This window comes from Bacillus rossius, chromosome 1 (genome assembly GCF_032445375.1).
Source record: "Bacillus rossius redtenbacheri isolate Brsri chromosome 1, Brsri_v3, whole genome shotgun sequence".
NCBI classification, from domain to species: domain Eukaryota; kingdom Metazoa; phylum Arthropoda; class Insecta; order Phasmatodea; family Bacillidae; genus Bacillus; species Bacillus rossius.
In genome coordinates this window covers 116,185,400-116,202,110 of record NC_086330.1, presented here as the reverse complement: position 1 = coordinate 116,202,110, position 16,711 = coordinate 116,185,400, and the positions used below count along the sequence as shown (strand labels likewise).

Below are 16,711 nucleotides of genomic sequence, written 5' to 3'. Positions count from 1 at the left end.
GTAGGGAGTACAGCGTACCCATGCGTACCACCGGAGAAGTCAGTGGATTAAGGCCAGTTTAATATAAACTGTGTCATCTACGATTATTCCGCACCATACTGTCCTCCACAAGGCCGAGCGGCCTCACAGCCAAGAAGGGAGTCTCAGGGTAGATTCCCAACCGCGTACCTGGTGGGGCACGCGGGGGCAAAGTACCTGAGACCCATCACCAACGGCCTAGTAGGTATCCCACTAGCCCCCCCCCCCCCCCCCCCCCTCTACGGACAACCACAGCACCGCGACGCCCGTAGCGCCCGTCAGGTACTTCTCGGGCCTTCCACAGAGGCCGGGTGACGGAAAATCTTAACATATTTAGAGTGTTTTGTGAGTATAAGTTTGGAGATTATATTTGAATATTATTTATGTATAGGTATTTTAAAAAATATATATTAAAATAACTAATATGAAAAATCTTGTAAAATGCAACATTTCCGTTAACTGTTTTTTTTAATGATATTGTTCTAAATGTAATGCAAGTTTACAACGGGGGGATTGTTAGAACTAAATCGAATACATGTTAAAATTTTTGTCTATAATAATAAATTTTGAATGTGGCAGCAATGAACAAAAGCAGAACACAAACTCGGATAGTAAACCGTTTTGATATGTGTTGTTTTTGCTGGAGCACAACAAAAACCTTTAAAAATTATGTTGCATATTCCTGTAGATTGTGACCAACGAGCATTATTGTGACTAGCCGGTAAAATAATGGAGATGTTTAAAGTAATGGGAAAGATAGGTGAAGGAGCACATGGGTTGGTGCTGCGGGGCCGCCACATCGTCTCCGGTCACGATGTAGCCTTGAAGAAAGTTACTTTCAAGAAGTTTGAAGATGGCATCCCAAACAGCGTATTAAGGGAAATCAAAGCTCTTCGTGAACTTGACTCAGACTATGTGAGATATTTAATATGTTGGCTATTTAAGCACAGTTGCACACGCCGTTCACCGAATTAGAACCTGCATTCGCACACAACACAGCGGTTTGAATCATTTATCTGTTTTCATGCCCTCATTTACTTTTATCTGGATTATTATTTTAATACGTTTGGATTTTGTCAGCTGTTATATCTGAAGCAGGTGGGTGTTTCGTATCACATATCCAAGTTAAACGCTAGATGTGATGGCATTATCGGTCGCATATTGATCGTGGTGTATGTTGTTGTTTTGATTTAGTACGTTCAAAGATACTGGCCAAACAAAAACTCAACTGTCAGGATAAAAACAAATTATGTAAGGTCTTGGCAATTTTTTTGAGACACTACTAAATCACGATACCATAACAATACTGATGATGTCACCATTATGGCGTCGGTTATGTCATTACTACCTCTACTTTATTACCAGACAATAGCTGGAATATGGGTGTTTTGGGCTGGAACAATAAACAACTGTTTATCACACATTTAATTTTTTTAATGTTATATTTTTCCAGTATCATAAACGAAAAGACTCCTCTTTTCTCATCACTACTACACAAATCCAACAAATTTCTTGTGTTCTTATTTATTTAATTTATAATAATATTTAATTCAACTTATAAATTCACTCTTCCTCGTATAAACGACCGCTACTATTGCTCCAAAACTCACACTATTATTCGTCTTATTTTCTACGGTGCTAAGCAGAATAATGCCCGGTATTAAGGACTGTTTGACTGTAGACGATTCAAATGGAATTAAAACAAAAATGTCAAAACAACTAATATTGTGTAATCTGAAGGAAGCATACTTACTGTTTAAGGAAAAGTAAAATCATATTTTACATCAGCATAAAAAATACTTCTAAAAGCACCTTACAGTCTCAAAACATAGTTTCAAAATTTTAAAATGTTGCATAGTGTTATTGCACTTAATTTTATTTATTTTTTTTTTTTACAAAAATGGTCATGTTATGTAGATAGTTGTTAGATTGTAATTGCAACCACTACATATTAAGTGTTCATACTAATCAGTGGCGTAGCCAGGATTTGTGTATGGGGGGGGGGGGGGGGGTTAAGAAGCATGGTCCCCCCCTATTAAAACGGGAGAGTCCGGGGTCCACCCCTAGAAAAAATTTGGATTTTAAGGTGTAAAATATTGGTATTTTAGCAGTTTTCGGTACTTAACTTTAAATATTGTAATGGTAAAAATATTATTAATTTTTTAATAAAAAAATTGTTTGAGTAATGAAGTAAAAAATTAATTAAAGATATTTTTATCAATCCAAGTGCCTTGTTTACGTCCACTCAAAATCATAAATTATGCTCGAAGCTCGACAATACAAAAAAAAAGGAATAAAAAGGGTTGGGTTTCAGCAGAACTGATCTATTCCTGGAAACAATTAGCTTTAGCTTGAAGAGTTACATGACACCCAGGGGCGCAACAACTACATTTCCAAAGGGGGGGCAATATACCTTTTTATAAAGAATCATCGATCCCTCCTATTGGAGCGGGGGGTCCGGGGGTCCTCCCCTGGGAAAATTTATATTTCAAAGTGAAAAATGGTGCTATTTAAGCAGTTTTATTATCTAAAAATTGATTACACAGCACTTTCTTTGCCCCCGTTTGCCCCGACTTCAAGGTTTCAGAGGGGGGGCAAAATACCCTTGCCCCCTGTTGTTGTGCCCCTGATGACACCATGTTGTTGACTCAATTCTATACACACACAGCGATCCTTACACTTTTGGAAGCTCAGTCAACACCTGCTTATAATTACCGCGCTGGTTAAATACAGTAGGTGTAAGATATTTGAAAGCTTTGGACCCGTCACGGCGACACAACCTTATAGCTTCTGCTCGTGACAGGGGTAGGGGAAGGGAAGGAGAATCGGTAGGGCTCGCTTACTCTTCCCCTCCAGTGCAGTGGCCGGTGATAGCAGTAAGACACCCAGGCTTTTAGCTAACCTGCTTTCAGTTAAGAAAAAATCATTGTGGCTGGGGGGGGGGGGGGGTTAGAACCCCTAACCCCCCCCCTCCCCCCCTGGCTACGCCCCTGATATTAATATGTTTTCATTAGGGTGTCCTGTGCGAATAAAGAAAAGATAAAAGCATGGGATTGTCACAGGTTATTTTTCCAGGTACTTACATTTATGTATTTACAAAGAGTGTTATTCAAAATAAGAGCTAAATAAACTTCTCATATTTTTTTCAGACAGGGCTTGCAATTACATATTGCTGAAGCCCAGTAATTTCAGGAAGAGACTGTTATTTAACTATCCCAGGAAAAAAACTGCCCTCTTGTGTTACACAGAGATTTATAAGCAGACCATCTATAGGTCACAAAAGTCACAAAAAAGTGAACGTAGAAACTGGACTGGTCACTGAGGTCACAGAAAAATCATGAAACAAACAGTAACTGTTCTGGAAATCATGATACTTGAATTAACAGCAGCATTTTGTTTTTAACGCCTTACTTAGTTGCATATTAATTATACCAAGTTGCAGACTGTTCACTTGGGTCATTTGGAAATTACCTGCAAAAAGATTTGACTTGTTAACAAAATAAGCAGTACGTTCCTACCAACAGTAGATCTATTTGGTATTGTGTTTGAATGTGCTTATTATATAGAAACAATAATTGCATGATATATAAAAAAATTGAAGGTCTTGAAATTGGTCAACTAGGTACGGTATGTGTATTTATCCTGCTAAGTTAACCAGACATTGCCAGTTATGTACGTGTCCTTTTGCTACGCATGTGACCAAGCAAAGCTCAAAAGGTATTTTTTATTTTATTTTGAAGGGTATATTTATGTTAGCTTAAATATTTTAATTAATGTGTTAAACATTTCTCTCATCAAAAGTTGTTTGAAACTATTAAATAACAGTATTTGACACTATAAATTTGTAAATATTCCAAACCTATCTTTGACTATTTTTTAGGCTCCTTCTCACTGGGCCACTTGAAACACGCCCCAGTAGAGATGTGTGGCCCGTAAGGAAAATGCACAATAATTGATTGAACCACTGTGAACACGCCACTCCGCCACATTCCTAATTCCTATTAGAGAAAGGGATTTGGAGGAAGAAAATGCATTGTTTGTGCTGTTGCTACAGCAAAATAAATGCAGTAAAAACAGGAGATATTAGAGTTATATGATCCTTTGTTGAGCAATAACATATCTAATCAACACTTTTTTTTTTAACTTTTGAGTATTCCTTTGCGGGTATGTCCCATATTGCAATTCCCTCCTGCACTTATAAAATAAACCTTCCGGTGTGGAAACTTGATTCCACCCTCACTCAAAGAAATGGCTATATGGCAGGAAGTGGCTTAGTTTAAAGACACACCATTGTGTGCACGACCCCCGGCCACAGTAAATAGTTCTCTTTTGTTTCATGTTACCATGGTGTGCTGTTTGCGTGCTTGCAATGGCCCATTATGAAGAAGCCTTATTGTCATGTTTTGCAGTTGCATCCTTTCTTTGTACGACAGCTTCCCCCCCCCCCCTCCCCTCCTCCTAAAAAGTGTTCCTGGAGTCAACACTGCATGAGACACCAAACTCCAGTGTAGTTGTGTTATGAAGTCTGTCTGGTTGTGATCTCTCACACAGATTGTGCAGTTGCTGGATGCTTTCCCCCAAGGACTCGGGTTCGTGCTGGTGTTTGAATACATGCCTTCTGGCTTGTGGGAAATGCTGAATGATGCTGCAAACCCTCTGAGCATACCTCAAGTCAAAACCTACATGAGGATGCTGCTGCGTGGTGTGGCTTACCTCCACAGTTGTTCCATCATGCACAGGGTAAAAATAATCTGCACTTTTGTGTTCATCTACTTCCCCCCCCCCCCCCCTTTTTTTTTTATGGAATTCCATCAACAATGTATTTGTTTTAAGTTGTGTTTCAAATGTTTATTTATTTATTGTTATTAATGATGTTTGTCTTAGATCATATGTTAAAACAAATTATATGGCATGCGAGTTAAAGAGTGAGTTAGTGAGTGAGTGTGTAAATATATAAATCAGTGGCACTAAGGTATTGGTAAAGTTGGCATTGGGACAACTCAGTAGAGTAATGTGTGGCAGACACATCATAAGTATGTCTCTATGCAAGACATAAGACTGTTGCACTGAAAAGAATATATATCTGTGTGTGTGTTGTGTGTGTGTATGTGTGTGTGTGTGTGTGTGTGTGTGTGTGTGTATATATATAAACTAAGTTACTTTGAAAATACAGTATAACCTCATTAATACGTGATGGTCGGTACTGAGATAATCATGGATTACCGAATTTCACGGACTAGCGATTAAAAGCCAGGAAGGTCTTGTCAAGCTTCTCAGACACCGGCAAAGACTATATAAGAGAAGACCGGTAAGTCAATGCTTTATCCATGTACCCAGATTAAAACGTGCGACTTGACTGCCATCTACTGGATGTCCAAACAATCTCTGAAACGCGAGCGCATTCTAGCGGTACCTAACTGAACTAGCTACGTCAACTACGGCCTGGCGGGACTTTTAAACATACGGCGGTAAATTTGAATGTAATAATTAATTTTAATATATTTTTAATGCTGTTAATGCTATTTATTGCCAGTGTTGTTCTATAACCATTTTAATAACATGTATAAAAATTAACTCTACACGAAAAATGGTGAAACACATGGTATAATAAAGGAATCTGTACAGTGGAAGACATTACATTTTGTGTACCAATATTTTTACCAGTTAATTTTCTCTGCCAATTATTAAAGACGTTCTACAACTTCTCAGCCTTGAAATAGATTTAACAGCATTAAAATATAAATGAAAATGAATATTTTGTGGAGATTAATAAACCAGTCAAGCCCTGAAAGTGAAGCAGCTCCAGTGATGTGAAATGTATAATGGAGTTTTTTTTCCCCAATAAGAAGAGTAATGGGCCCAGTGGCATTAACTGCTCTGAATTTAAATTCTGTGATGTAACGATGCATTACCAGAACTGATACAGAACACAAAATCATTTGCGTTAATTCACATTGCAGTAGCACAACCACTTCCACAACAGTTTTTACAAATGTGCTCCTCAAATGAATGCAGTAGGTCATTGCTGGAGAATTGGCAGATGCATTGAGATAAAGATGTGGCTCATAGTTAATAGCAAGCAGCTAACAGCACTGCCACCAGAGCTCCATTTGATAATGTAGAAATGTAAAATTGATTTATACTGTACACATTGAAATCAGCAGATAAGTGTTCACCTGATGATTAGAACTCTTTAAGGGATATTCTTTTCCATAAAAATAAAACTGAAACAAATAAACATCCAAAAATGTATATTAATCAGGTAAATTTATTTCAGATGCATCTTTGTTTATACAATTTTACATAAATTAACTCAATAATATTTAGTTCATACCACACTATCTTCATGGCACAGTTAATCGATGCAGTGGATTGAAAAGGATTTTGGCCTTATCCTGAGGATTTTGCCATGAAAAATTATGCACACCAAAATTCTGCTATGAGTTGCAAAAGAAAATATCTGTAAAAAAAACTCAACTCAAACGACAAAGAACTACATCAATCAATGTTCATAGAATATTTTCAATACAACTGATTACAATCATTTGTACAAGTGGAAGCATTACACAATTGCAAAAAAAAAAAAAATTATCTAATTTACTAACTATGCCAAAATAATTTTAAAAAAATCTTTTTTTGCAATGGAAGCAGCAATGTATATAGATTTTAACAAATAAAAATAATGTCACAATAAATTAAAATTTTTCACAAATACATATTGTTAATATTTCTTGATTGTTACCAAGGATCCATTTTTGTGATATTTAATGGAAATTTTGTCATAGTTACAAAAAAAATTTCTCCTGTAATCAACCACAAGGATATTTAAATGAGAATGGATTTGATGGAATAGAAACATTTGAACCAAACATTTTTACATAATTTTGTTTTCCTTAAAATCATAAAATGACTTAAGTTGATGTTAATTTTGTAGGTAATAAATTTAATTAGTTTGAAAGTCAGGTCATGTTCTTTTATTGTGGAAGAAATATTTTTTTTTATAATATGAAGTTTCACAGAACAAGTTAATGTAAAACCAAACACATTCAAAAAGCACACATACATGTGCTTTCACTCTTTTGTATGCATATGCACTTGCACAAAATGTAAATATGCTAAGTTAAAGAAGAAAAATGTGAAACAACTTTTGAGAATGGATATACAATACGCTCTACGGTCCGGCAGGATGTTTTAATTCAAGGCAGGAATATTAAATCTACTATTTTTAAAGAATTGATTACATGTTAATTTTATGTATTTTAATCTTGAATCTTTTTTTTTTTTGCAAAGAGGTTCTGAAATACCTTAAATAAAAAGTAGGAAGAAATAAATGCGCAATAATAATGGTCAAAGTTATGTCTTCACGAACATTATAAAATGTACCCCCACCTCAAATTTCAGAGGGCAGATCCCTGTGTGATTATTATACCATATTACTATTGAGTGTATTTTTTCCCCTCAAATTTTCTGCACAAAGACTTGACCTAGTAAAGTATTTGTCTCATTCTGAAAAATGTTTTGAGATAAATTTCATTATGTTCATATTGGTAAAATCTGCATCATTAATACTGTGAAGTTATATGTTCTGTCCATTTTTAAAGGCTTTGCAGAAATTATATAGCTTAAAAAACATTAAATGTTTTATAATGTTAAAATTATGCTAGACTTACCAGCAACTACTCCCATATTAAATATCATTGTAATGAATGCATGCACATACTATTCAACTGCTTACACACATGAAGTGGAAAAATATTTTTATCTACATAATATGTAAAGATATTAAAAAATACTGCAATAGTAATAAAGGACCAGTGCTCAAACAGACACAGCAATAATTTGACATTATGACAGAGACATAGCCACTTTCACAGCAATTTTTACTTAATGTACTCTTTGAATGTAATGATGTGATGGAGTTTGGCAGACACATTAAGGAAATGCAGACCACTGATTGCACAACCACTATAGTTGGTGAAGAAAAATACTTTACAACATTGATATTAGCAGATCATTAGTATTCACTTGAGGATTTGTACACTGGTAGACTGTTGGAGACTGTCCTCTTCAATACAAACTGCATGACGCAAATGAATTGTTGACATCAGCATTCTGTTATTATTAAAAAAAGAAAAGAAAAAAGAAAATGTCTGTAAAAAGTAAAACTCAAATGGCAGCCACGACATTTGTAAATTTTAATTCATTTAATTTTTTCAATTCAACTGATCATGATCACTACTCATTTTTGGTAAAAAAATTTCCAACCTACAAATACCTATTGTAATTGAATAATTCTAAAATCATAACCACTGATTGATTTACCGTATCCCATGAGAACAAAGTGAACAAACATTTGACTTTTTCTCATTATAAAAACACATACAGAAACTGTCAAAATCCTGCATACAAAAAAGAAGTCTAAAAAAATTGGTGCCAACCCCATCCTTCCTTTTACCAAAACAAATAACAATCTCAGGAAACATAATTGCAGCTTCCAAATAACTACAAACATAACAATATAGTTATGAAAATAATATTGCAATAGATAAAATACTGATAAATGCATTTATTTAAAAATAATCTACCTAATAACCTGAAGAATTTGTAAAACCATAGTACAATGCCTTTACTGCATATAATAAACATAAAAATTAGTTACAAGAATATTTCCAATGCTAAAAAAATAAATGAACTAAACTAGGTCACCATGACATTGAACCAAATAATCAGCTGATTATTGTATTACTGGAAAACTCTCGTGAAAAGCTGGGGAGGTCAGGGGCCCTTCAACACCACTCTCCATCAACTATCAGCCATTCAACATACTGAACAGAGAATCAATAATCAAAATTACTTGTGTGTTAGTATGTGAATTTTTCTGTACTGCTGTTTACTCTTCTTTGTTGCAATCAATTTTCTATTCATACCTTTGCACCACCAGCGCACCGAGATTTCTGCAGCTGCTTTTACAATACCCTTTTGAAGATAATCTGTATGTTGTTCGCAGTCAGTCTCTTCAAGCCATGGCATACTAACAATATCCAGAACATGCTGAGATAGTGACAGCAAAAGATTATCAATGTGGCAGTTGACAACCATGAATTCTTCAAATATATTTGCAAACTTTGCAACAAAAGTGACCAAGTTCTGAGAGGGGTAGGTCAGACTGTCAGACACACTTGAATAATCTTTGAAACTTACACCAGTATTACAAAAATCAACGTTACTTCCTAACAAACACACTTTACAGTTGTCACACTTAACTTTCTCCAACAGCTTGTGGGCAATAAACCCTGCAACATATGCTGATGACAGAATGGATGCATCTCCTGTTTCAACTGCACAGTCAATTCCAGTTACAACACTGTGTAACATATCTGATGGAAGTTTTTTATAGTCACAAGTTGAATCTTGTTCACTTCCTTGGCATTCAGTTACAAGGAAACACCTCAAATCATTTAAAATATTGGCATCATCCTTTCGGCAGTTACCTGAGAAACTCTTGAAAGCCAATCCATTAACAATGGCAGTTTTCAAAGCAGCAGCGAACTGAACACAAGTTGGATTGGTGTTTGCACCACAATACGAACAAATCGACCCAGAAAGATTTTCGAGTGGATCTTGCAGGGTGTCTACTGACCCTGGAAAACCTGGAAAAATCAGGGAATATTGTAATCAGGAAAAAATCAGGGAATTTTTGTTTGGTAGGTTGTAGTTGGCAATACGTTTTTTGTTTATTGATCTGCTTGCATTGACGTAGCATCAAGTGTATCACGTCCCATTTTTTTTATTTTTGGATGGAAAATAACGAACAGTTCCCATGTCCATTTTCTTTTATTTACCATCAGATTCGGAAGTGGCCTTAAATCACGTGATACAAACTGGTTCAAGCTGGTCTGTTATCCTGCTGACGTGACATGCTGCAGCATGTGCTTCCCACGTTCGGATTATACTGATAGGTGCATTTAATTTTAAGTATCTATGGAAGCCCTCAACGTAAACTGGGCATGTTTGTTAGCTTTGAAAATACATATCACAGACACTTTTGGTGAAGATTCGCCATCGTTGCTAGAAATAGGTAGCTGTGGGCTTCATACGGTCCATGGTGCTTTCAAAACTGGAATTTCTGCTATACAATTAGACGTTAGTTTTTTCAGGCACAGTTACTATTTGTTTATGCATGTACCTGCAAGGAGGGCAGATTACATTAGAATAACTGGATCAGAGCTTTTTTTCAAGAAATTTTGTGCAATCAGATGGAATACTGCAGTTGCTGAGCGTGCCATGAAAACGTTACCCCACCTAAAGAAATTTGTTAGTGAAGTTTCTATTTCATATGTGTCTTTCAGTGTAGTGAAAAGTGCTCTTGAAGATAATCTTCTAGAAGTAAAATTGACATTCTTCTACTCTTTGGCATCAGAGCTGGAATTGTTTCTCACAATGTTCCAAAGTGAAGCACCCATGGCACCTTTTCTCTATGATTCACTGGTAGACATTTTATTAGCTTTGGCAGGAAAGTTTTTGAAACCAGAGGTACTGAAGAGTTTTAGGGAGAAACGCAATGTATCTCGATTGGATGTAGATAACCAGGAAAATCTATTGACTGCTAACAATATCAAGTTGGGTTATGCACTACGCCATGCCATCAAGAAAGAGAAAGTACCAGTAAAGTCTGTCCTGTTACCGAAAAATGATGTTAGGACTTGTCTAAAGGTTATGGTAAAAAAACTTCAAGACAAAAGTCACCTGAAGTACAAACTTACCAAGGGAATTTCCTTCTTATGTCCATCTGTGGCTTTAAATTCAGGTGTGAGGAAACAGCGTGTGGATTACAGTTTAGAATGTTGTCTTTAAAACAAGTGGCTATAAGGACAAGAAGCTGATAACATTGAGTGATCATATCAGTTGGTATGTTCCTCGCAAGATACTGAAGCACTGTTCTCGTCTTTTTCTCGATCACTTGTGGATGCTCATTCTTAAGGCACATGCAGTTGCTGCCAAAACAGGCCTTCTAAAGTTTGTGAGGATGATGTTGGTACTTTCCCATGGAAATGCATCATTGGAAAGATGATTTTCAGTGAATTCTAATCTGCTGACTGAAAACTTGCAGGAAGAAATACTGGAGGTGTAGAGCATGTTGATATCACCCAGTCCATGTTACAGTATGTTAGAAATGCTAGTTGTAGGCGTAAGGAAGCCCTGCAAACAAAACAAAAAGAAAAGGAAGCTACAGACAAGAAGAAGGCAGAAAAAAAGAGTTGAAGAGGAGATCAAGGCATTGCAGTTGAAGAAGGCTCGAGTATTGGATTTGGCTTGTTCTGAAGCAAGTGCAATAGACGCAAAAGTTGAGTCACTGCGAAATTGATGGGAGCTTCCTTTTACTTATGTTTTTGCAAAAGTAAGTGTGTGAAATATTTGTAGCAGCATGTTTTATTTGCCATCAATTGAGTTACTTTGGCCACGTCTGGAAGAAGGTATTTTTTTTTTACTAATTTAAGTGAGTTGAAGTACTTTGAAACCTGTCAATGTAATGTTATGCAGTTTTTTCAGTTTTGTGGAATGTCATAATTGTGTTACAGAAAACCTGGAAAAGTTCAGTTTTAGACCTGGAAAACCTGGAAAAATCAGGGAATTTCATTTACTAGATCTGGTAGACACCCTGATCTTGATTAAGTGCTCGCAGCTGCAAATAGCTGAAGCCTGCTTCTGATACAACATTCCAAACATTGATGACTGCATTGATGGACGTTATCCAACCCCACTGTGAAGGTGGATGTGAGACAGTGCATCGTTTCTTACCTGGTCTCAACGGTGGTGTTTTTTGTTTTTTCTCACGCCTTAACCTCCGGTCAGCAACAGGATCAGTGCAAAACTGCCAGTTGTGGATGAAGCTTTTAGCTTTTTCTTGCCAATACTCTAAATGTGGACTTGACTCCGACAAGCAGCACCTGAGGGGCTTGCCAGCGTCGGGATATCTGTCAGAACCGTTGAAACTGTTGAACAATTCATCGACATCAGCTACAAACGATGCAGTCACAGTAGCTTCTGGAGGAAGTATATCTGAAAGAGAACGCGATCAGTATTACATCTATGAAACATGTACAATGTATATGTACAAAAAAGGATTGCCACCTAAAAAAATAAAATCTGTAAATATATATATATATTTGTTTATTTTTTAAAATTTCTAGTCATTACTTTACTGAAAGTAGTTTACCAGTTTAATGGTTACTTAGTCTAATGGTTAGTTAGGTTGGCAACTTAAAAAACTACGAAACTGTGAAAATGTTTGGTTAGGTTAGTTACATTAAAGATTTTTTTTTTAACTGGTAATAGTTTGTTATTTTAGGTCAGCTACATTTCAAGTACTGTGAAAAAAAAGTTGAAAGTTAGCCGTGTTTGTAAAAATACCTGACATTTGTTATTCTTAACCTATAGGCAAAACAGGATAATAAAACATCCCTTATCATATTTATAGTCCCAACATTTTTTTATTCGTATTCTGAAATCAAAAAGATATCAGATGCTAAAACATCAACTATCAGAGTCTTACTATTATATGTGAGGAGGTACATTCTTTACAGTAGCAAATTACCAAATTAATGATAAATCTGAAACAAGTGCCACATGGCTAAATAAACATAAAACAGGCAGCTTATGTTTTACTACTTGATATGTAAAATAGCCTAAGGTGGGGAAAAAAAATTCAAACGCTATTCTTGAGAATTGTACAGCCTACAGAGTAAATTATATTGACATACTATATGTGTGAAATATAAAGTGTTCATTTTTAAAAATTGCTTGCAAGAACACAGTCCTGATGTGAGGCTTAGGTAAGGATGGCGTGATGTTTCACAAATATAAAATGACTGCTGCTGTCATCAATTAATTTCCAGATAAATTAATAAATACGCTGAAGCCTTGCTACCCATTAAACTTACATCACCAGATTCAGAATATAAACAAAATATTTGATACCCACCTCTACTGACAAAACTGTGAATAGCTGCTGCAACAGTGTGACTCATGACTTGGGCTGCTGTCGATACCTTCATTTGCTCACTTGAAGTTGGAGCCAGATGTCCTTCAGTAACTTTTGGTGCTAGTCTGAAAATTGATTTCTTGTCTTCCTCGTACATTTTTTCAATGTGTTCCCACCTGGCAGCACCAGTGATTGGTATCTCCCCACGAACATTCACACCCCTCACTATGTGTGAAAGAAACATGTTCCTAGTACATTTCAATGTAATGTGGCGGATCAAAAACAACAGCAATCTCATGTCCAATGAAATGAAACACTGGGTCTGGAAATTTTGCTCCAAGCTGCTTCAATGCTGACACATTGTTGGTGCCCATGTCACAAACTGTGGCAACAATATTGAAACCAACTGCGAAACAGCAAGCTAGTACTTCTTCAACTGCAGCTTTCAGTTTTCCACCTTTCATGCCACCATGTGTGAAATAACAGGCAATTGGCTGTTTCCACTTCTTCCTTAGACCTCGTAACATGAACACCACAGCATAGTTTGCCCAATCAGCATATCAAGAGCTGCCACTGTCAACAAATCCCACAATTTTGTCCTCTTTAGGGCAATATTGAACGTGTTCTTTCAAAGACATTTAATCGAACATTAACGCACAATAACGATCTGCAGACGAAAGTGATGAAACAATTTCTTTGATGAGGAGCATTACTTGGTTGTCGACACCACACTTGAAGGGTACAGCATTCAGCAAGTTCAATAATTATTTCTTGGATGGCAAAACAAGCATGCGTCGAAGAAGAGAGTAACACGAAGGGCTCCTTTTGTAAATGGAAAGAGCTACAATCTTCTCATCTACTGTCCAATGTCTTCCTTGGGGTTTCATATTTTTGAAGCGTAGCTGTGATGCTAGGAGATGATAGGCTGCAGGTGACATATTCTTGAGCTCTCTAAGCTGAAGGTCTGCTGCCTTATCTACAGTTTCACGAAATGTCAAATTCTGTTTTCTTAGTTGTTTGCAAACACGTTTCATGGCTTTCACTTTCCCTTGAACTTGTCTTAGTATTTTCTGTTTCTTTGGTGTCAACATAGCAATCTTTGAAACACCACAGGTTTTCAGAAGAGTAGTTCCTGTACATTTTTTGCTCTTAACATACAGTGGTGTCTGAAATGATTCAACTGTTGTATCAATCAATTGCACAGCTAGTTCTTCTGAGACCTCATCTCTACTGGTGGAGCACATTACAGGATCTGTCATTTGCAGTCTGCAACGTGCTTTTGGTGGACACACAGGTGTAGATGATGTAGACTGCAAGAACATACGGTTGTTGACAAATGCATTAAAGGAGTCACAGTTAGTACTCTTCTCTACATTTGGCAAAGTAGAAATTTTTGAATAAGCATGCTTAACAGGCAGAACATGTGGTGAGGATGGAGGCAAAGTTGTCTGGTACTGGAAAACTGATGGCTGCACCACACTTTCAGTTGTTACTTTTAGCGATGAAGATGAGGCAAGCGCTGCATCAAAAACTGAGGGCAAAACATGGTGGTTTAATTTTTCCTTCTTTTCATTCACAAAATCTGAATGAAGTGATTTGCACAAATGAACTTTGATGAATATGTAAGTGCTTCATTTGGATCACTGATGGAAGGAATGCCAGCTGCAAATTTTGAGACTGCAGAAAGCCATTTCATCAACCTGAAACAGAAAAGATAATAAACCATTAAACAAAAAAATTTGAAGCAATTTTCTCACAATATAGCAAATTTTAAACCTAATAAATGTCCATACATATACAAAAAATAACCAAAAAACTAACACTAGCTTACTAACGCTACATTTCCCAATAAATTATTGTGGGTGTACTTTTACAACTTTTATGCTCTAAAATCAAATACCAGTAATTTTTTGATGTTGTGGCTGTTCCACAAATGAAAAAAAAAAGTAAGATTCTTTCTTTGAACACCAGAAATGGATCAGAATTTACCTTGAAAAGAGAACTCATAAGAAAAATATAAGTTTCTAAGAAATCACTGTCTACAACTTGCATTGTAGCATTTGTGTTATGTATTGTCAGCTCGGTTGGTAAGGCTGAGAGTGTTGTGTTGTCTATGGTTCGTTAGTTAGCAGCTGGCATCATGGCTGATAGCTCGTCAGATAACCTGTGTAACCAATGTATCGTGTAATGCAGACACAGTACGTGTAACGGGTACATAAAAGTGGCGACGAGGAATTCCAGATCGGTTCGTGCGCGTGAAGTGGTGTGCGGGCGATGATGGCGGCAATTGGGGTTATGGGAGAGTTTGTGCCGGGTCGGGACACGTGGAAGAGTTACCGCGAAAGGGTGCAGTTTTATTTTATAGCTAATAAAATTGAAAACAACGAAGCAAAACGCGCTGTATTTTTCACTGTCTGCGGGGCGGAACTCTACAACTTAGTTTCATCATTGTTAGCTCCACAGGCTACCGATGAGATACCCATCGCCGAGGTATTCAGCAAGCTTTCCGCACATTTCGAACCGAAACCCAGCGAGATTGTGGAGACATACAAATTTTTGAAACGTGACCAGCTAGCGGATGAAACGATAGCAGTCTATCTGGCGGAACTCCGGCGATTGAGCACGCATTGTAACTTCCCCAATTTGGAGAGGATGTTGAGAGACAGACTGGTGTGTGGTGTGCGGGACAGATCGGTTCAGCACGCGTTGCTGTCTAAAGATCCACTGAGCTTCAAAGATGCAGTGGATATTGCTATGGCGGCTGAGGCAACGGGGAAGAACATATTGGACTTACGTGGAAAAGGAGACGAGATAAGTACAACGCGTGTTGACGAACATCCTGTGCATGCGGTGGCGGGCAGAAGCCATACCGGCAGACGTCCGGCTGGTATTCAGGCAAACATGGACACGGGAATACGTAAACAAATGATGGGCCCCCAGGAGAACAAACGGAAACAACAGTGTTGGCGATGTACAGGGAATCATGTTGCGGAAGAGTGTCGGCATGTGACAACTGTGTGCCGGTTTTGTTCCAAACAGGGCCACATAGAGAAAGCCTGTATTACAAAACAAAAACAAGGTAGGCCTGTTGGTGGGGCTCGACAGGGAAATGTGGGGAATAAGTCTAACTCTGGACTTACTCACATGTTGTCAGATACAGTAAGGGAGCAAGAGGGAGAACAGAATGAAGCAATGTACAGTTTGAATAACCTGCGAGCGTTGAAAAGTAAGGCACCCTTTGTCATGGACGTTTGGTTGGATGGCAAAAAACACTGCATGGAAATAGATACAGGCGCAAGCTTTTCTGTTATTAGTGGGGAAACATACAAGGCCCTGTGGCCCGAACAGCCACCATTGGACATGTGTAACATCGCATTGCGTACGTGGTCCCAGGAACAGTTGCGGGTTAAGGGAGTTAAAACAGTCTTGGTAAAAACAAGGGGAAGTGAGGCAGTACCGCTTCCGGTGTTAGTGGCGGCTGGGAAAGGGCCAAGTTTGATGGGGAGGAACTGGTTGGAGCCCCTTGGGATTTCTGTGGAGGGCGTTTTCATGGTAGAGAGTTGCAAGGAACCTAGTGTTGTGCAGAAGAGCCAATGGGTGAAGGAACTGGTAGCCAAGTATCCAAAGGTATTTGACAGCAGTTGTTTAGGACAGTATAAGGGTCCACCGGTATCCCTCGCGCTTAAAGAGGGAGCCACACCAGTATTTAGG

At 37.5% G+C, this 16,711-nt stretch overlaps 1 protein-coding gene across 2 annotated transcripts in view; it reads left to right on the top strand.

Annotated features, from left to right (window-relative positions):
• Positions 1-601: 601 nt before the first annotated feature.
• The window catches only part of LOC134542842 (cyclin-dependent kinase 20), a 35,621-nt gene continuing 19,511 nt past the window's right edge, over positions 602-16,711 (top strand). Inside the window, exons 1-2 of one of the 2 annotated variants that reach the window (XM_063387410.1) lie at positions 613-933; positions 4,570-4,758. In XM_063387410.1, the coding sequence (XP_063243480.1) occupies positions 748-933; positions 4,570-4,758 (375 nt within the window). In that variant the 5' untranslated portion in view covers positions 613-747. Of the gene's footprint in view, positions 934-4,569; positions 4,759-16,711 lie in introns of both variants that reach the window. The other variant, XM_063387419.1, reaches the window with a different exon arrangement.